Below are 22,082 nucleotides of genomic sequence, written 5' to 3' on the forward strand. Positions count from 1 at the left end.
AAAGACCAAAGGTAGATAAAACCACAAAGATGGGAAAAAAACAGAGCAGAAAAGCTGAACATTCTAAAAATCAGAGCGCCTCTCTCCCTCCAAAGGAACACAGCTCCTACCCGGCAACGGAACAAAGCTGGATGGAGAATGACTTTGACGAGTTGAGAGAAGAAGGCTTCAGATGATCAAACTTCTGCGAGGTAAAGAAGGAAGTTCGAACCCATCACAAAGAAGCTAAAAACCTTGAAAAAAGATTAGACGAATGGCTAACTAGAATAACCAGTGTAAAGAAGTCCTTAAATGACCTGATAAGAGCTGAAAACCATGGCACAAGAACTATGTAACAAATGCACAAGCTTCAGTAACCGACACGATCAACTGGAAGAAAGGGTATCAGCGATTGAAGATCAAATGAATGAAATGAAGCGAGAAGTGTAGAGAAAAAAGAGTAAAAAGAAATTAATAAAGCCTTCAAGAAATATGGGACCATGTGAAAAGACCAAATCTACGTCTGACTGGTGTGCCTGAAAGTGACGGGGAAAATGGAACCAAGTTGGAAAACACTCTGCAGGATATCATCCAGGAGAACTTCCCCAACCTAGTAAGGCAGGCCAACATTCAAATTCAGGAAATACAGAGAATGCCACAAAGATAATCCTCGAGAAGAGCAACTCCAAGACACATAATTGTCAGATTCACCAAAGTTGAAATGAAGGAAAAAATGTTAAGGGCAGCCAGAGAGAAAGGTCGGGTTACACACAAAGGGAAGCCCATCAGACTAACAGCAGATCTCTCGGCAGAAACTCTCCAAGCCAGAAGAGAGTGGGGGGTCGATATTCAACATTGTTAAAGAAAAGAATTTTCACCCAGAATATCATATCCAGCTAAACTAAGTTTCACAAGTGAAGGAGAAATAAAATCCTTTACAGTCAAGCAAATGCTTAGAGATTTTGTCACCACCAGGCCTGCCCTACAAGAGATCCTGAAGGAAGCACTGAACATGAAAGGAACAACAGGTACCAGCCATTGCAAAAACATGTCAAATTGTAAAGTCCATCGAGGCTAGGAAGAAACTGCATCAACTAACGAGCAAAATAACCAGCTAACATCATAATGACAGGATCAAGTTCACACATAACAATCTTAACTTTAAATGTAAATGGACTAAATGGTCCAATTAAAAGACACAGACTGGCAAATTGGATAAAGAGTCAAGACCCATCAGTTTGCTGTATTCAGGAGACCCATCTCACATGCAGAGACACACATAGGCTCAAAATAAAGGGATGGCGGAAGATCTACCAAGCAAATGGAAAACAAAAAAAAGCAGAGGTTGCAATCCTAGTCTCTGATAAAACAGACTTTAAACCATCAAAGATCAAAAGAGACAAAGAAGGCCATTACATAATGGTAAAGGGATCAATTCATCAGGAAGAGCTAACTATCCTAAATATATATGCACCCAACATAGGAGCACCCAGATTCATAAAGCAAGTCCTTAGAGACTTACAAAGAGACTTAGACTCCCATACAATAATCATGGGAAACTTTAACACCCCACTGTCAACATTAGACAGATCGAGACAGAAAGTTAACAAGGATATCCAGGAATTGAACTCAACTCTGTACCACATGGACCTAATGGACATCTACAGAACTCTCCACCCCAAATCAACAGAATATACATTCTTCTCAGCACCACATCACACTTATTCCAAAATTGACCACATAGTTGGAAGTAAAGCACTCCTCAGCAAATGTAAAAGAACAGAAATTATAACCAAGTGTCTCTCTGACCACAGTGCAATCAAACTAGAACTCAGGACTAAGAAACTCAATCAAAACTGCTCAACTACATGGAAACAGAACAACCTGCTCCTGAATGACTACTGGGTACACAACGAAATGAAGGCAGAAATAAAGGTGTTCTTTGAAACCAATGAGAACAAAGATACAACATACCAGAATCTCTGGGACACATTTAAAGCAGTACACACTGTGCTTTAAATGTGAGGGAAATTTATAGCACTAAATGCCCACAAGAGAAAGCAGGAAAGATCTAAAATTGACACCCTAACATCACAATTAAAAGAACTAGAGAAGCAAGAGCAAACACATTCAAAAGCTAGCAGAAGGCAAGAAATAACTAAGATCAGAGCAGAACTGAAGGAGATAGAGACACAAAAAACCCTCCAAAAAATCAATGAATCCAGGAGCTGGTTTTTTGAAAAGATCAACAAAATTGATAGACCGCTAGCAAGACTAATAAAAAAGAAAAGAGAGAAGAATGAAACAGACGCAACAAAAAATGATAAAGGGGATATCACCACCGACCCCACAGAAATACAAACTACCATCAGAGAATACTATAAACACCTCTATGCCAATAAACTAGAAAAGCTAGAAGAAATGGATAATTTCCTGGACACTTACACTCTCCCAAGATTAAACCAAGAAGAGGTTGAATCCCTGAATAGACCAATAGGAGGGTCTGAAATTGAGGCAATAATTAATAGCCTACCAACCAAAAAGAGTTCAGGACCAGATGGATTCACAGCTGAATTCTACTGGAGGTACAAAGAGGAGCTGGTACCATTCCTTCTGAAACTATTCCAATCAATAGAAAAAGAGGGAATCCTCCCTTACTCATTATATCAGGCCAGCATCATCCTGATACCAAAGCCTGGCAGAGACACAACAAAAAAAGAGAATTTTAGACCAACATCCTTGATGAACATTAATGCAAAAATCCTCAATAAAATACTGGCAAACCGAATCCAGCAGCACATCAAAAAGCTTATCCACCATGATCAAGTAGGCTTCATCCCTGCGATGCAAGGCTGGTTCAACATATGCAAATCAATAAACGTAATCCAGCATATAAACAGAACCAAAGACAAAAACCACATGATTCTCTCAATAGATGCAGAAAATGCAAATTTTGCCTTTGACAAAATTCAACAGCCCTTCATGCTAAAAAGTCTCAATAAATTTGGTATTGATGGAATGTATGTCAAAATAATAAGAGCTATTTATTACAAACCCACAGCCAATATCATACTGAATGGGCATAAATTGGAAGCATTCCCTTTGAAAACTGGCACAAGACAGGGATGCCCTCTCTCACCACTCCTATTCAACATAGTGTTGGAAGTTCTGGCCAGAGCAATCAGGCAGGAGAAAGAAATAAAGGGTATTCAATTAGGAAAAGAGGAAGTCAAATTGTCCCTGTTTGCAATGACAGGATTGTATATTTAGAAAACCCCATTGTCTCAGCCCAAAATCTCCTTAAGCTGATAAGCAACTTCAGTAAAGTCTCAGCATAGAAAATTAATGTGCAAAAATCACAAGCATTCTTATACACCAGTAACAGACAGAGAGCCACATCATGACTGAACTTCCATTCACAACTGCTTCAAAGAGAATAAAATACCTAGGAATCCAACTTACAAGGGATGTGAAAGACCTCTTCAAGGAGAACTACAAACCACTGCTCAATGAAATAAAGGAGGACACAAACGAATGGAACAACATTCCATGCTCATGGATAGGAAGAATCAGTATCATGAAAATGGCCATACTGCCCAAGGTAATTTATAGATTCAATGCCATCCCCATTAAGCTACCAATTACTTTCTTTACAGAATTGGAAAAAAATACTTTAAAGTTCATATGGAACCAAAAAAGAGCCCGCAGTGCCAAGACAACACTAAGCCAAAAGAACAAAGCTGGAGGCATCACGCTAACTGACTTCAAACTATACCACAAGGCTACAGTAACCAAAACAGCATGGTACTGGTACCAAAACAGAGATATAGACCAATGGAACAGAACAGAGCCCTCAGAAATAATACCACACATCTACAACCATCTGATCTTTGACAAACCTGAGAAAATCAAGAAATGGGGAAAGGATTCCCTATTTAATAAATGGTGCTGGGAAAACTGGCTAGCCACATGTAGAAAGCTGAAACTGGATCCCTTCCTTACACCTTATACAAAAATTAATTCAAGATGGATTAGAGACTTAAATGTTAGACCTAAAACCATAAAAACCCTAGAAGAAAACCTAGGCAATACCATTCAGGACATAGGTACGGGCAAGGACTTCCTGTCTAAAACACCAAAAGCAACGGCAACAGAAGCCAAAATTGACAAACGGGATCTAATCAAACTAAAGAGCTTCTGCACAGCAAAAGAAACTACCATCAGAGTGAACAGGCAACCTACAGAATGGGAGAAAATTTTTGCAATCTACTCATCTGACAAAGGGCTAATATCCAGAACCTACAAAGAACTCAAACAAATTTACAAGAAAAAAAATCAAACAACCCATCAAAAAGTGGGCAAAGGATATGAACAGACACTTCTCAAAAGAAGACATTTATGCAGCCCACAGACACATGAAAAAATGCTCATCATCACTTGCCGTCAGAGAAATGTAAATCAAAACCACAATGAGATACTATCTCACACCAGTTAGAATGGCAATCATTAAAACGTCAGGAAACAACAGGTGTTGGAGAGGATGTGGAGAAACAGGAACACCTTTACACTGTTGGTGTGATTGTAAACTAGTTCAACCATTGTGGAAGACAGTGTGGCGATTCCTCAAGGATCTAGAACTATAAATACCATATGACCCAGCCATTCCATTACTGGGTATATACCCAAAGGGGTATAAATCATGCTGTCATAAAGATGCATGCACCGGTACGTTTCTTGTGGCACTATTCACAATAGCAAAGACTTGGAACCAACCCAAATGTCCATCAATGACAGACTGGATTAAGAAAATGTGGCACATATACACCATCGAATACAATGCAGCCATAAAAAAGGATGAGTTCATGTCGTTTGTAGGGACATCGATGCAGCTGGAAACCATCATTCTCGGCAAACTATTGCAAGAACAGAAAACTAAACACTGCATATTCTCACTCATAGGTGAGAACTGAACAATGAGAACACTTGGACACAGGAAGGGGAACCTAACACACTGAGGCCTTTTGCGGGGTGGGGTGGGGGGAGGGATAGCATTAGGAGATATACCTAATGTAAATGATGAGTTAATGGATGTAGCATGCCAACATGGCACATGTATACATATGTAACAAACCTGCACGTTGTGCACATGTACCCTAGAATTTAAAGTATAATAAAAAATAAATACATTTTTAAAAAAAGAAGTATGTGCTTTGGTACAATATCTTCTCTCATATATGCTCTAACTCTACACAAGTAAAACGTTGTATTGTTAGTATAAATTGTCTCCTGTTTGAAATGTCATTTCTTTCATTACACTGGAACACATTATATTCTGGATATAAGTAGGGGAGATGACTCAAAGTAATTAACCCACTGGTCCTGTGGGGCTGCCATACAGCAGGAATAGGTACTGACCAATCAGAAGGATGCCGAACCTAGACAACTAGGGCGGCTTTACTATAAGACCTCATTTTGGCTTTGAGTATTGATAAAGTTTCATCACTGAGCTACAGTTCAGAAGACATTAGGACATTTTAGATAATTATACTTTTGAAAATTAAACTATTACAAGCTCATTATCAAAAAAGAGTATATTCTCCTAATTTGAAGTAAACAATAACGAAAATATGTTATAAAGCATACTAGTGGTGTGCCCTTTCTATCCACTGTAATATTACTGAAACAATGTTGCTATGTGATACAGAAGTGGTAGAGGCTCAATGAGCTGCTACTATTAAAAAATGAAAACACCTTCAAAGCATATATGATGATAGTATCAACACTAGTTTTTAGTTTATTAATCAATTTGAAAATAAGTACTAATGGTCATAGTTTTAGGAATAAAGATCAGCTTCTTTTGAGTATTTGGACCTAAGTTACTTCTCAGCTGTAGAGTAGCTTCTTATCTCTTTTTCATGGATAAAAATAGAATTTCCTTCCAAAATAAGAAAAGTAAGAGAAAGTCAGAGCTTATGACCCTACACTAGCCTGGGCCTTATTCATATGTAAAACTCATCTATAAAATGAAGGATTTTGACTAGATTCTGGGCTGAGTGCTCTGGTATAAATAATTCCTAACTGCAATTAGTTTATAATCTGATAACCGGGTTAGGCTAATAAGTGAATGACAATAACATATACCAGAGTAATGGTAAATGTAAGGCAAATACTATCAGCAACATACAAATGGGTGCTGGTACTCAATGATGGGAAAGCTCACATCTGGTTGAGGCAACTGAGGTGAGTCTCCTTGGAGGAAACAGCATGTTTTGACAAATATGAGGTAGGGATGGTATTGCAGGGAAAGTGATTAGGAGATATCAAAGGCATAGAAATATGCCATAAAAACACAAAGTGGTCTGGATTTAGTTAAGCACGGAAAGCAGCAAACTCTGAGTCTTTACTTTAGCATTGAATATAATATAGTACAATTATTTCTTAATTCTTCCACCAGTTTATATTCAATATACCCTAAGGTTTCCAGATGAATTTTCTAAAAAAAATTTGTCATTATTTGGGAAGATAATTTATGTGACAGTACTAGAGACATTTCTATACCTAGAATATTTATTGGCATGAATTTTTCCTTCTACATCAACATGAACATACTGTTATCTCAACCTAAACTTAGTTCAATGCCCTCACTTTTCATTAGTTCACACTTGCAGTGGATTGTCATTTTTTCTTGAATAATAATTTCAAGATGATATTTTATCTGTAGTTAGTATCATATAATATACAATGAAATTTTCTAGTAATGCCTACATGTAATGAAGAAAGTGCTTTTGGGGCTGATAAAATGGATTCCATTGTTTATATGTAGATTATGAGAAATCAAATTTTCTTGTACTTCACCTTATCAGACAATGACACATGCACACATGCTTTGTTACAGAGATTTCTTTCCTATAAGGAATAATTTGTCATCCATGAGTTGGATTCGAAGCTATCATAAATAATAAAAGAAACCCTCTGTGAGTAAATACAAGTGAAGAACTTCATCCCCTCTTGAGATCAAAGTGTAACATGTGCATATTACGGAGAAGAAAGGGACACCCAGCTCTAAAGTTTGTCATGACAAGAGATGCTTTAGTCTACTCCATTTTATCTTTCCAATATTAAAATGATTTAAGGGAAGAAATTCAAATAAACATTTTTAGGAGTGGATTTATTCCTTTAATTCACAAAACATTTCACCCATTAAAATTAATTATATTCTTTGTCTTAAGAATTTGCTTTAAAAATAATTATGGTTTTACTTAAATATCTTGGTGCTTTTCTACTTTTTTTTTTTTTTTTTTTTTGGTACAAGAGGCAATTTTGGGTCATTTGACACTATTTGGCAAAACAGAGAAAAACAAATTAGGCCAATATATCCAACAGATATAAGGCTGTCATATTCCCTGTGGATAGCCATTCTTTTGGTGATAATTTTAGTATCAGTAGAACTGTTTCTAAATGAAATACCATGCTTTCAAAATATCCCTTTCATTCTCATCCACTGGTGTTACGGTGTATGGTGTGATCCAAACTAGGCACTGTAGTTTGGCTTAATAACTAATAAACCTCCCAACAACTGAAAGGAATATAGTCTATTTAAAATGCATCTCTAAATTCTGTCAGTTCTCTCCTGTAAACATTTCTCATGTTTGTGCCCTTAGTCAGGCCCTGCTAAATTCTTGCTAATATTCTTCCAGCTTAGCTCCTTCATCTCCTCCAATCCACCCTCAATGCCTCTGCCTTAGAGATTTCAATAACAACAATGAGGCTGCAACCCTTCTGTGATTATCCCTAACTGCAAGCTTTATTTGTCAGGGACTAGAACCTACTTTCCATTTTCGACAAAAAAGGCCAAAGTTTTAAGAAATAATCAGATCATGTTCTTCTTCGATGGTTACCTGCTGTGTGGCCTGTGACACATGTCATGACAGCGCCTTGGCCCACCCCTCTCCTTGTTCACTGCATTCCAGCCTCATTGACCAGTTTTCTGTACTTCAGATGTATCAGGGCCTTTTACACTGCTGCTTCCCCTGCCTGGAACCTTCTCCCTCCAAAGCTTCAAGGGGTGGGTTGGTTTTTGTCATTTAGGTTTCACCTTAAATGCTACCCCTAACTTTCTCCTTCACTCAAGTCCACATTACTGTTAAGACTTTTTTAGTACAATGAATAAGATAAGCACTTTCTGACATATTATTTATATTTTGTTTTACTTGCTTATTATCTGTCTCTCCTACTAGAATGAAGCTCCATAAAACCAAAAGCCTTTGTTTGTGTCACAGTTGCCATGGGCCCCATGCCTAGCCTAGTGCCTAGCACGAGGTAGCGGCTCAGTAGATATTGGTCACATAAATGAATGCTCACATGCCATGTGGGTCCATCTTGGTATCTGGTACAGTGCTTGTTACTTAATAGGTATCTCTTGAAATAATAAAAATTTGAATGTCTTTCTGTTATCTCCAGATAAAGTCTTAAGTCTTTAGTGTGGCATATAGGACTTCTCCTGTCTATTACCTCAAGATAAAGTCTAAGTCTGTAGTGTGGCATATAGGACTTCTCCTGTCTTGGATCCCATTCATCGCTCCTATTGCTCTTCCTCTTCCTCCTCCCATTTTATTCTCTGGAAATACTCAATTTCCTGCTTTTAGCTAGACATACCATGCTATTTCACACTGCCATCCCTTTCTACATTGTGTTCCTCTGCCTGGAATGTCCCAGTTGCCATGAAACCTGTCCTTTCTTACCATCACCCCCAGTGCACAGCTGATCAGTTTTCTCTCAGTTTTCATAAAGCCTTGAACCTATTATTGAATTTTCCATACTGAAATGTAATTTCTTTTTTTCTTTTTTTTAATTTTTGAGATGGAGTCTCACTCTGTCGCCAGGCTGGAGTGCAGTGGTGTGATCTCAGCTCACTGCAACCTCTGCCTCCCACATTCAAGCGATACAGGTGCACGCCACCATGCCCAGCTAATTTTTTGTATTTTTAGTAAAGACGGTGTTTCACCATGTTCGCCAGGATGGTCTTGATCTATTTTGTTCTTGTTTGTTTTTTTTTTTTTTTGGGACACAGTCTCGCACTGTTGCCAGGCTGGAGTGCAATGGTGACATCTCAGCTCACTGCAACCTCTGCCTTCTGGGTTCAAGCGATTTTCCTGTCTCAGTCTTCCGAGTAGCTGGGACAACAGGTACGCATCACCACACCCAGCTAATTTTTGTATTTTTAGTAGAGATGGGGTTTCACCATGCTGGCCAGATGGTCTCGATCTCCTGACCTCGTGATCCGCCCGCCTCGGCCTCCCAAAGTGCTGGGATTACAGGAGTGAGCCACAGTGCCTGACTTGAAATGTAATTTTTTTTAAAAGCCTTCTCTGTCTTCCTTAATAGACAGCAAGAGAATGTTCTCTGACAACAGGGCCATCCATGCCCTATTCTTTCTGGCACCTAGTTGAATGCCTGGCATCTACTGAAACCACAATAAATATCTGTTGAATTGAATTATCTAAACCTTAGCCATATGAGTATGAGCATTTTAAAGATGGCTTGCTAATAAGGAAGCCAAAATGCCTTCATTTCAAAATATGTCTGGTTACTGTTAAAGTTGAAATATGTACAAGAGTCAGCCTAACAAGAACATGAGAGTGTTTTATCACCTTACAAAAATAGTAAGATCTGTTACCTAGATTAGATTTAATAACTACATTAATTTGATGGACAGTGACAAAATATAGCATTTCCTAATATTTACCAAGGAATAAAAAAAGCACATATGACAGAGCTATAGCAATTACATTTTTTAAAAGTATAATAATCTTAAAAAAAACACACCAATACTTACTTATTTTTGATCATTCATTAGCTTCAAATCTGGCTTACTTCTCACAGGCCTTTCCAAAAAACACAATACTAGTGGTTCCAAAGTCTTTTTAAAAGATTTCATTTAACAACTGCTAACACAGCTGGCCTGAGGTTTTAATCCCAATCACAGCACCAATCACATAAACCCAACACAAAGCAGAAAAGAGAAAAAAAACCCAAAGTGGTCCTTCTAAGAAAATACAGAGCAATAGATGATGCTCGCCAACCCCATAGAAGCGTCTGTACATTACCTCACCACGTTTTGCAATGCAAACTGCTCGTTAAAAACATTCAAGATTATTTTTAACCTGTAGGTCATTTCCTTAATCTATCAACTTAAGAAAAAATCAGATTTGACTATTTCATTTAAAATAACTCAACAGGTTAGAAATACCGGAAACAAATCAATTTCAAAACTCTTTTGAAAGAAAAGTGGGAGCTATAAAAGAGTGCTAAAAAGAGCCCAGATTGGCCATGCACCAGCCCGCATTTCTCCCCACCTCAGGCAGCTGGCTGTTAGCATTATCTAGAGAAGCCTCCAAAGTTGGGGTCTCATCCCTGATTTGAAGCATTTCTTCTGTTGTGATGCTGCCAATGGAATCTTGAGACTGGAGAAGTAAGTCAGGATGGTCTGGCATTGTTTCATCAGTGGCAGAATCACTGTTTAACTAAAAAGAGAAACAGTAAAATGAGGAATTCATTTATGAGTCAGTGATGGTCACAAAAGCCACAAGAAACATTCTCTATCATAAAATATTTTAGGGGCTTCGTTATAAAGAGTTTCTGAGATTCCTAAAATCATCTTTCTTTCCTTCCAGTCTATACCAGAATGGGTGTTGCTAGGGTGAGCAGCTAACCCCTCGGTAGAACTAAGTACGCATTAATACGGGCTAAATTTTGCTACACAAAAACTATCAAAGTGGAAGAACTCTATGTAACTATGATAACCTTGAGCTGAAATTCATATTAGAGCTGAATTCAAATTCATTCATGGAGGACCAAGCTTTATGTGGAACAGTTAAGTGAATGGGCACTAGAGATAGACTGCTTGATTCAAATCTACTTACTAGCTATGTGTCCTGAGACATGTAATCTGCAGATGTGCAATAATCATACTTGCCTTGTGCTGGGAGGAGAGTTATGGTGACTAATACATGTACAATACCTTGAACAGGGCCGGGTGCATCGTAGACAGTCAGTAAGTGGTAACATATTATTGCTGCTGTTAGCAGCAGCAGTTGATCATTGAACACTTAAATGGGAGAGGGGCAGTTAGTGGAAAGACAAACGGGACACCAATGAGATGTAAAAAAAACGAGAGATGACTGGACGCCAACCACAAACCGACAAATTGACATTGTGCCTAAAGCAGCTCAGGCCCTGCCATTCAACATCACTGTCAGCACTTTGCCAGCAGGTCGAGTGGAGCAAATGGATCTAAATTAAAGGTAGGTGGCTGAGTGCGGTGGCTCATGCCTGTGATCCCGCCACTTTGGGAGGCCGAGGTGGGAGGATCACTTGAGGCCAGGAGTTCAAGACTAACCTGGGCAACATAGCAAGACCCCATCTTTACAAAAAATTTTTAAAAATTAGCTGTGCCTATGTGGTGTGCACCTGTAGTCCTAGCTACTTGAGAAGCTGAGGCAGGAGGATCACTTGAGACTGGGAGTTTAAGAATGCAGTGAGCTATGGTTGCGCCACTGCACTCCAGCCTGGGTGATGGTGCGAGACCCCGTCCCTAAAGAATAAAAAAAGGAGGCATTCGTGTAAGAGCTGTGTAACCATAGCTGGTGCCTGGTCTCCACTGGTTGCTTCCTTATTACATGTACCAGGGTAGCTATTCCATGTGCCTTCTCCTTCTTTACAGTGCCATCTTCAAGTTCCAACCCTACCCCTGGCTTTCTTGCACCCTGACTCTTCTGAAATAACAGGCTACTCTTGCAGCTTTCATTTTCCACTCACTGTTTACTTGATCTTGAAAGGGACCAAACTTGTGCTCTGTCTTTCCACACTACACTAACTAGGAAAGAAAAGCAGGCAGTGAATTAAACGGTGTTAGTGCTCACACTGATACCAAAAGTATGTTATCACTGAAGGCCTCTAATAGGGCCTAAAACCACTCACTGTGATTAGGAAAGAAGCAAGAGAAATTATGTTTTAGCAGCTAACAGGTGTGCAGTATCAACCTAGTAAGTTTAGTGCTGTCACGAATAACAACACGGTACTCCATTACTGCTGCAATCTTGTAGATTCATTTCAGTGTGTGCATTTCACCCATACTGAAATGAAAACTGGAAAATCAAGAAATAATCATTATGAAGTTGGAAGTTAAGAGGAAAATGAGACCAACTGTCACTGTAAGAAAAGTGAATTGTATACCATCTGTGTGCGTGAGAGTATCTGGCTTGCTGTAAGTGCCGCTTCTTCTTCTGAGGACTCATCCGTATCCTCCTGATTGGTGAGGTTCAGGCTGGGGGTGCTACTAGAGCACTGGTACTCTTGGAGGGATGGAGTGTCCCCTTTGTCAATACTGTCTAGTGAGCGCCTGCGAACTCCCCAGTTGAAATTGTCCATACTTTCACCCTGGAAAAGCAAGACATGATTTCTAAAACCTTAAATACATGCTTCTAAATGTACTAAATGTAATATACCAGAAAAACATATACCAAGATGAAAAATACTTAATGCATCATTAAAAGCAGAGATTCAATCAGCCCTTCAATTTCTTTAAACTGTTAACATACCATCAAATATTTATATTTAAAAAGATCAAAATTATTTGGTTGATAACCTGTTTTAACTAAATAATTTTCTTGACTTTCTATCTTGTATTACTGGGGACCAATTAAATCTACTATCTAAGTCATTTCTATTCTAATATACAAACATGAATGAGACCACAAAGAAGACAAATACATCACAGATGACAACAAATAAACAATACACAACACCAGGCTGCAACTTACCTGCAGCTCCTGGTTAGCAAAAAGGAAAACACACAGAATTAGAAAAAAACGAAGACAAACATTTAAATATACACTACACTTTTGGGGCAAACTCTTCATGATTTCTCAAACCCAAAGACTGATTCAAGCTCTGGATTAAGCTTTGTGCAGAAAGTCAACATGTGATTCAAACCTTTTTTTATGCAAAATATGCTATGAAAAAGTCAGAGACAGACACTTAAAACAACATTTCTATGATACACTTTGGCAACACAAACTTTAAGAAAATCTTCAAGATTTACAAAGGTTTAATACTTAGTACAATGCAAAAACCGACTTCAAATACCCACATGCAGTTGACAACATACAAGGTCACAAATTATTTTAGTTGGTAGGATGGCTCTGGCTAAATTCAATGGTCATTTTTTGCTATAAAATATAATTTAAAATCAAGATCACAGCCAACAAAACATAACTGTTGCCAATTTCAAAAGGTCAAGAGGAAATATGACAAATTTCAATTTCTCCCACTTAAGGATTTATATAAGTTATGTTTCTGTTATTCTAAGCTGCTCCTCCTTTTGTAAGGATATAATCCTTACAATCTTTCTTAGGCCCTGATAAAACAAACCATATTAAGCTGGCTAGCAAAATATGTTTTTTTTTCTGTATGCCTTTACACAGGAATTGTCCAGATTAGAAGTTTTCAAATCTTTTTTTTTTTTTTTTTTTTTTTAAGCAGAAGAATACTTATTTCAAATGAAATTTTAGATGGAATTCAATTGTGCAAAACTAAGAAAACCAGAGCTCCTCTGGTTGAAGGTGTACAGGAGGTTGGTCCATTGGGTCTTTGAATCTGTCCCTGCTGTTTCTGAAGATATCTTGGAAGCCCTAGGGCTCTGCATGTCAGAGTTTGAAAACTACCTTCCTTAGAACATATCATTTCAAATATTATTATGTATCAAAACACATAATGGCAATGGCCCTCAATATATATTTGGTGAGTGAACGAATATGCACTGTGGGCTTTCAAAATGAGGAGATATTTTACTATAATTTTCATTAGTGGTTAAGTTTGTTTTGTAGCAATCAAAGTATTTCCTGTTACCATGTTTTAAACAAGACTACATCCAGGTTTTAGAAAATTTGTATCGCTGATTTGGCCTAATTATGGGGATACATTAGCATGCTCCACCCCAGCCCTGATTACTGTGACTTGAATTAAAGACAGAACTACAATGAACACCCTTAGTTCATTCTGACTAAGGTTCTATTAAAAGCCTTATTTATTACCACTGACATTTTAGAGCACTGATTGAACTTGAAAGCATTTACAGTTCTCTTTAAACAAAAAAGAGGCAAACAAAAAGAAAAATAACCTTACCATTTCAAAAATGTCAAGAGCCTGCCTTTAGAAATCTAAATTCTGGACTGAAAAAAGCAAAGAACTAAGAAGAGTTTAGAAGCTGCTCCTGGTCTTGGGTAGGGCAGCAGGTCTCTTTAACCTATTTCACTCTGTTACTTGGTTGTGCAAGTCTGTTCTATTTCCTACCATATATTTTTTCAAATGATGAGTGTGAAACTAATTTTAGGGTGGTAACATACACTTTTTGAAAAAAAAAAAAGAATGGAAAGGAAGAGAATAGAAAATATCAGTATGCATAGCAGTGAGTTTGGATGCCTATTCTTGAAACTTTTATTTTTAAAGATATATATACTTGGATGTGATACAAAATATATTAACTGTGGATTAGTGTCAAAAAAAGTTTAAAGGCTACTGCTCTGAAAGGTGCTGAATAATACTTGTTCTTGAGTTCCTGTGAACCTATACAATTGTGTCTTTGGGAAAATGTAAATGGTGGAGTATTCCATAGGAGCCTACACAGCTCCTAAGCTGACATGAAGGCATTTGCATTACTTAGAGGCACCATGGTCACATCCTCACATCTGCAGGGGGTACTGAGGCATGTTGAGGAGGGGAAACGTTACTTCCTTAAACTGGTCTTCCATGGACAATGAACAGTGTGATATGGGAGAGTGCATTACATTTCATTCCTCCACCTCACCTATTACAGCCAAAGGAAACACCCCTACAAGAAGAGCTGATGAATGTGTATGAGCTGTTTATGAGTTACATATATATATATATATATGAGAGTAGATGAATGTGTATGAGTTGTATATGTATATGTACATGAGAGCTGATAAATGTGTATGAGCTGTATGAGTTGTATATGTATATGTACATGAGAGTTGATAAATGTGTATGAGCTGTATATGAGTTGTATATGTGTATGTATATGAGAGTTGATGAATGTGTATCAGCTGTATATGAGTAGTATATGTATATGTATATGTATATGAGAGCTGAATGTATTTGAGCTATATGAATGAGTTTTGATTCTTCAGAAAAAGATACATCAATATATGGTACATAGATACTTGGTATTAAAGCATTTTGGTCTTCTTGCATACAGATATTTGTAGCAATTTTAAAATGAAGAATTTAAAAAAAAATCTATTTGATATAAACTTTCAGGGTTAAGAGACTGTGGTTTAGGGAACTGAGCTCAGCTACAGGAATGGATCTCTAATAGCCTAAGACAATCAGGGCAATCCTATTCTACTTACCAGAGTGGTTGTTTCAGAAAGTAGCATGTGTCCTAACTTGGGCCAATGACATATGACAAGAAGTTTGCTAAGAGCATTTACGAAAGCAACTTCTTTACTTTTCTGAGAGCATTTCTGGATGTGACCCTCACTTCCTTCAAACACTGCTGTTTGTGGGGCTAAGATTACCCAGCAATGATGACTGTTTTGCTGCTGTCTGAGGTCAAGCCCACTTGCAGAGAAGCAGAGAGCCTAGAGAACTGCAGATAAACAGCCAGAAACTTCATTGAACCATATCTAAATATAAGCTCTAATTCTGAACTAGTTTTGTGGGCTAATAAATCTACTTTTTGAGTTATAAATTCCATTTAGAAAGCATCCAAATTGACATAACTACCAATATAATATAATCCAGACCAATCAATTTAGAAGAGAAATGCTTTGAGTATTAAATGAAATCAGGCATTTGAGAGAGTTACCTACATCATAAAGAAGAAAGTGATTCAGAATGTCAAAGAAGGAATCTCAGTCATTTGCCAAAGGGAAGAGTTCTAGAAAGCCAAACCCTTTGTGATAGTCAATTTAGTGGTAAGTGCAACTTTCTTTAAAGTTGTCCTTAATCAATTTTCATATAAATTTTTACCATTTGGCTGCATATTAGTTTGTAAGACAAATTATGCAAAACATTTAAGTCTAAGCATACCCTGAAAATGATTTTGAAGAAATCCATTTTTTAATTTTATATTTTTAAAGATAAAGATGAAAAATGGAATGTTTCTCTTTTATCTCAGACTTATTCTGCTGTTGACTAATTGTGGTAATCAAATTTAGTTCCTAATTGAGATTTTTACCTTTTTGACCCTACACTGACCTCAATAAGATCCTCTGATCAAATCCTTAATTCTCATACAACTGTTCTATAAATATTAACAGAGAAAGCCCACATCCTTACCTCTGCATCTTCCAGTTCAACATCTAAAAAGTCAAAATCCTTAAAAACACCAAACTGTTGTTCACTGCTATTATCTTCCACAGCTACTTCTTCCTCTTGAATTATGTCTTCTGTTGTAGAAATTAGGCTAGTCTGTTGGTCACCGACTTCTAAATCCTCATTAGAAGAAAATACAACCTGATGAACGATAAAAAAAAAAAAAAGTCCATCCATCAGCTTTGTCACTCTGCATATGAGATATCAGTACCCCAAAGCCACTGCAGACCTCATTCTTCAATGCATTCAGAGCTTAAATTTGGTCTTCATGTTTAACTAGTTGAACACCCAGTTAGCAACACTAGTTGCTACACTAGTTGGTTGCCAGGTGTCACAAGAGACAAGAAATCTTTTTTTCATTCTGAGTTAATACCGTAAGTAAGGTAAATTAGAAAAGGCAAGAAAGGAGACAGATCAGTTCTTCATGGAATAACATGATATTTAAGACCTTGACACAAGCCTTCAGGATTACTCACTGATGGGTTCTTTGGAAGGCCAGATTCTGGACCACAGAGAGAAAGCACATTCATTAGCTTTTCTCTTGTTCTTCGCTAAAGAAAAAAAAAAAATTAAAATGTTAGGACTACTGATAAAATAAGACAAATTCTCAAGTTTTCATATATATAACAAAACTGATTCTTCTATGAATGTTCCAGTTTGATATTCTTTATGTACCTGTGATAACTGTGGCCTTTTCCAACTAACAGGAACCAAGGCATTAGAATTAGAACCAGAAGAAGTTGAGGAAGTACTTCTAGTGACAGCAATAACTTTTGGTTTCCCATTTCTTCCAGCTGCACTGTGCTGATCACCGTATTTGTTTCCAATAATTGGTGTCTACACATAAACAAAATGTCAGTGTTTGGCTCAAATATTTCAACATAAAAGAAACTTAAAAGGCTTAACAGTGCACCTATAATATTTTTTACAAACAAAAAAACAACATGAGGAGAGAAATTACTTTGCATGAGGTAGATGTTAACAAAGATCAAAGGTAATGATATATACATTTTTAATCAAGAGGTTTTATTAGAAATAATAATTTTACATCTGAGGTTATCAGAAAGCTTATTCCTATTTTAAATATAATCTGCATTCTTTAAAAACCACCACCTCCACCTTTCCCCATCACGATTATAAAATATACCCAAGACTCAGAAAATATAAAAAAGATTTATATTTTAAATATAAAATCATCTGTTTTCTTACCACTCAGACTTAATATTTGTTAAATTTTGGCGCTTTTTCAATGCATATTGTTAAGTATGCCTCAGCAATGTGGTTTAGCAAATACTGAAGATAAGTAACAAAAGAGGAACATTTCCATGTAGATTCTTACTACAAATCTGATGTGTAATACTTCCAAAATTTATTTCAGTAAAATTTCTATGATAATCAAAAACTCATTTATATTTGACTTTGTAAAGTGTTTTAAATTTGCATTTGAAAATAAAATTCAAGTTCATCTGCATGTCATACGAGTCCCTTTATACTCAACTGAACATCCTTCTTCTCCCTAGCCTCAAATACGACCACTTCCCCCTCTCTGAACTTCACACAGCAGCAAAACTGAGCTTGCTCTTGTTTTCCAAACATACCATGCTCTTTTATAGACCCATGTTTTAGCTTATGTTGCTCCTTTGCATGGAATATCCACTAAGTAAACTTCTAATCATCTTTTAGTGATGACTCCAGACTTCTAAGGAGGCCTTCTCTTCTACCACCACCTCTGTGTAATCAAACTTGGACAGTTAACATGCTGACTGTAAACTGTTTATGTGCCTGACTTCCCTACTACACATGTATCCATTGGACCATGTGTGATTGCCTCTATACCTCTGGTATATCTCCAGTGCCTATGCATGGCAGGTACTGAGGAATTTTTGATGAAACAAACTGAAATTAAGTATACAAAATGTTTTGAGAATTTGCATCACTGCTTCAAATAACATAATTAAGTTATACGATCAATTTCTGAATCAGAAGGAAAAGAAAAGCCAAGCTTCTCTATCATATTCCCATGCTATTATACATACATCTTGCTAGAAATTCTCAGATATTATTAACTAAAAAATTAGTAACAAATATGCTTTCTATATAAAAAAATAAAGTTTAGGATAAATTCTAATGCCAAGATTAAACTGCAATAAAACATTTATCTATATAATTCTAATCAACAAAAAAGTAAGTAGAGCTTCAATTTTTAATCTTTCTCAACCTTACAATACTTGATCGATAAACTTCCTTCTTGAAAAGCTCCTCCCTTGGTTTCTGAAAGACCGTTTCAATGGCACCAAGGCACCAAGAGTGGGCTCAGGTGTCAGAGGGAAAAAAAATTGGGACTCTCAGCAACGATGAAAAATCTTTAAATGAGATTTTTATTAATATGCAGCATAGCCAGGCTCCAGGGTTCCTTCCAGACTGGTGGCCCCTGCTTCTGTCTAGTCCTGAAATATCCAGTTTCTCAGGTTTCCTTTAGTTGTTGCCTTCTGTTCTTTTTAGTTTTCCTTCCATGGTTTCAGCCATCCACTTACACAAGACCGAAACCCTTAATTTGTTACTTCCACCCAAGTTTTCCTCTAAAACTTCAGATCCCAAAATTTAATTGACCACCAGGCACCTCCTTTAGTATGTTTCTGGGTCACTTCTGAGTCAACATGTCCAAGACGGAACTCATTGCCCTCTCCTTCCTTGCTATAAGATCTGTTCCTGCAATTCCACTCTCTTGAATGGTGCAACATTCATCTACCTGTCAAGGCCATTCATCAAATCCTTGATACCTCTTCCCCACTTTCCCATTAAATCCCATCAGTTACTTCCTTGGTCTTTTTGTAAACCATCTCTCTTCCTTCTTCATTATCCCTGCAATTGTCTTGGGACAGTCCCACATTATCTTTTGCCCAAATTCTTCTAACAGATTCCTTACCAACTGTCCTCTCCTCCTCCCTGCTCTATTTTCTATGCTATGGCTAGAGTGATCCTCCTAAAACACAAACCCTAATACGCCAACTAAAAATCCTTTAAGAGCTCCTGCTGGTTTAGATAAAACCAGCTTGTTATTATGAAATGCAAGATCCCCATGAGCTTGCCCCTTCCTATGCCTTCAGCCTCATCTCTCATCACACTCTAGTTGCATTTTTTTGAACTCTGTGACCAAGGTATGCTGTAATACTTGGAAGTGTCCAGAACACCACTCTTTCTCATACTTACAAGCCTTCATTCACACATTCTCCATTTCTTTGCATTTAACCTACCCTCCCCAAACTGCCATAGGTGCCTGTCTAGGATTACTTGTCTTTCAACATTCAGCTCAGATGTTGACTCCTTTCTGAAACCACTCCTTTAGATGGATGCTACATATTCCCCGAGCACTTTTAATTTATTCCAGCCGAGTGTTGATCACAATGTTTAGTTGTTAAGCTAAACACTGTTGGGAAGCTAAGTTGTGACGTTTCTTTTAGATGGGGAATATACAGTCTGTTTCCCTAACAGACAGTAAGCTTTCTAACAGTAGGCCTTCCCCCAAACCCCACTTTGTTGTTCATAACAGCTATCATATTGTCTAACACTGGGTATGAGCTCAATCAATGTTTGTTAAATGAAAGAATGAATAAATAAAAGAAAATTCCTAGTAGAGTACCTTCATCAATTTCTAAGCATCTTACCTCAGATATATCAAAATGAAAATCTAAGGTCTTCCCAGGCAACTCCTTAGAAACATTATTAAAAATTTTAGTGAAGGATATTTCAGGAGAACCTGTATCTCCTCCATAGGTCTTGGGGATATCACTGGGTACGACAAGACTCGCAGAGCGTGACACCACCAGCTTTAATATGTTAAGGGCTTCCTTCCAGTAAGGACTCTGGTTTAAAAAATAATTGACACGTAAAAGTTACAAATGCACATTCAACTAATAACAATTTACTGTACACCATGAAAATATTATTTCTACAAAAATGCTTGTAAAAATTACTCATTTTTAAGATCCTTAATGAAAGGTCTGAGTTACAAAAGGAAAGAAAACACAAGTTATTATTTGTACTGTTAGATTTATCAGATACCGTACGTGTAATAATGCTACCCAACTGAAATATCTTGCTTTTCTCCCAATAAGTGCTTTGTAGTTATCATTAATTTGGACAGACTAATATAGTAACTTGGCAGTAGTAGTAAACAAAAGATTTGTATATACATCAACTTTTAGGTGAATGAAGTTTATAGCTTTGAGACTCTAAAATTTAAGTATTTTAAGACTTTGCAGATAAAAATTTTTTAACAAATACCTTCCTTTTTAGACATAAAAATATTAAAATACTAAAATACAGTTAAGACTTTTTTTCTTGATGGCCCAGGCCCCAAATACTGACAGTAGATACCATGCTAAAGTGATGTTCTCAGGGATTACTGAGTTGTGTAGGGTGAGGTTTTTTTTTCCCTACATATTTTGGCTATTTAAAAAAAATTTTTCTGCTTGACTTAGTTTTGTATATTCCTACCAATAAAATCTAGGGATGATCTATGAGATAGATGTACATGTAGAGAAGAGTCAATGTTGATAAAGAATTTATGGTATCTTTGTTTTACCACCCACTGAAAAGGATACATAGAAAAAACTACTTCTTATTTAGGGTACCAAAAATCACATCTCAACCTTGTATTATATTATACATATTCTTTCACAGCTGATATCTGAGGAAAGAAAAATAACCATTAAGACACCAAAAAAAGGAAGTGAAAAATCTCTGGCAGAACTGGGCTATCCAACTGAGTTCGTAACATCTTGCTATGAAGACACCTAAAACACAAAATACTTGATAATAAAAAGGTCTACATGATACTATGACATTTTAAGAACAGCACTGTAAAACGTAGTTTAAAGGCCAGAAGCAGTGGCTCACACCTGTAATCCCAGTACTTTGGGAGGTCAATGCGGCAGATCACTTGAGGTCAAGAGTTTGAGACCGGCCTGGCCAATGTGGTAAAACCCCATCTCCCCTAAAAATACAAAAATCAGCTAGGCATGGTGGCATGTGCCTCTAATTCCAGCTACTTGGGAGGCTAAGGCAGGACAATCCTTGAACCCAGGAGGCGGAGGTTGGAGTGAGCCAAGATCACACCTCGGCACTTTAGCCTGGGCAACAGAGTGAGACTCCATCTCAAAAACAAAACAAAACAAAAATAAAAAAAAGTTTATATTTAACATAATCATGACCAAGTAGAAATAATGATCACTTTTTTCTGACAGAAATAATTACTATCTCTGGGCATCATGAAATGCTAAACTTTAGGATGTTTTCATAAATTATATTGCTGGTTGTGTTTAAACGTAAAAGATCATCAATAATTCAATTCTGTGAAATATTCAGTTGTTTAATAGAGCACAAGCCAGCTGCTGTGATGAGCCATCAGCTAAACATGATCTTGATTCACACATTTATAAGGAAATCTGGAAAAAAAATTAAGTCAACATTTTAAAATCAGGAGATTTTACAGAAAAATGTAGATTTCCAGCTTCTCTTAAAATGAGAAGTCTGGCCACACTGTACCCATATTCTAACATGAAAACCACCAGGGGAAGCTAAGTTGTGTTGCTTCTTTGAGATGGAGAGTGTGCAGTTCACTTAGCCACAAATCTATGCTCCTTCTGGTTACCTGCTTGTCCACTGGCAAGTTGAGCTTGTGGTTCTGAACATAATAAATGTAC

General features: G+C 37.1%; 1 protein-coding gene across 27 annotated transcripts in view; it reads right to left on the reverse strand.

Annotated features, from left to right (window-relative positions):
* The window catches only part of FRYL (FRY like transcription coactivator), a 285,578-nt gene that overhangs the window by 19,030 nt on the left and 244,466 nt on the right, over positions 1-22,082 (reverse strand). For 20 of the 27 annotated variants that reach the window (XM_031664438.1, XM_031664443.1, XM_031664442.1 and 17 more), the window contains 7 exons: positions 20,043-20,240; positions 17,053-17,214; positions 16,854-16,928; positions 16,342-16,518; positions 12,801-12,809; positions 12,214-12,417; positions 10,335-10,502 (listed from right to left, as the gene is read on the reverse strand). In XM_031664438.1, coding sequence (XP_031520298.1) covers positions 10,335-10,502; positions 12,214-12,417; positions 12,801-12,809; positions 16,342-16,518; positions 16,854-16,928; positions 17,053-17,214; positions 20,043-20,240 — 993 coding nt within the window. Of the gene's footprint in view, positions 1-9,814; positions 10,503-12,213; positions 12,418-12,800; positions 12,810-16,341; positions 16,519-16,853; positions 16,929-17,052; positions 17,215-20,042; positions 20,241-22,082 lie in introns of all 27 variants that reach the window. The other 7 variants (XM_031664444.1, XM_031664426.1, XM_031664422.1 and 4 more) reach the window with 3 other exon arrangements.

The sequence above is a fragment of the Papio anubis genome, chromosome 3 (genome assembly GCF_008728515.1).
Source record: "Papio anubis isolate 15944 chromosome 3, Panubis1.0, whole genome shotgun sequence".
NCBI lineage: Eukaryota > Metazoa > Chordata > Mammalia > Primates > Cercopithecidae > Papio > Papio anubis.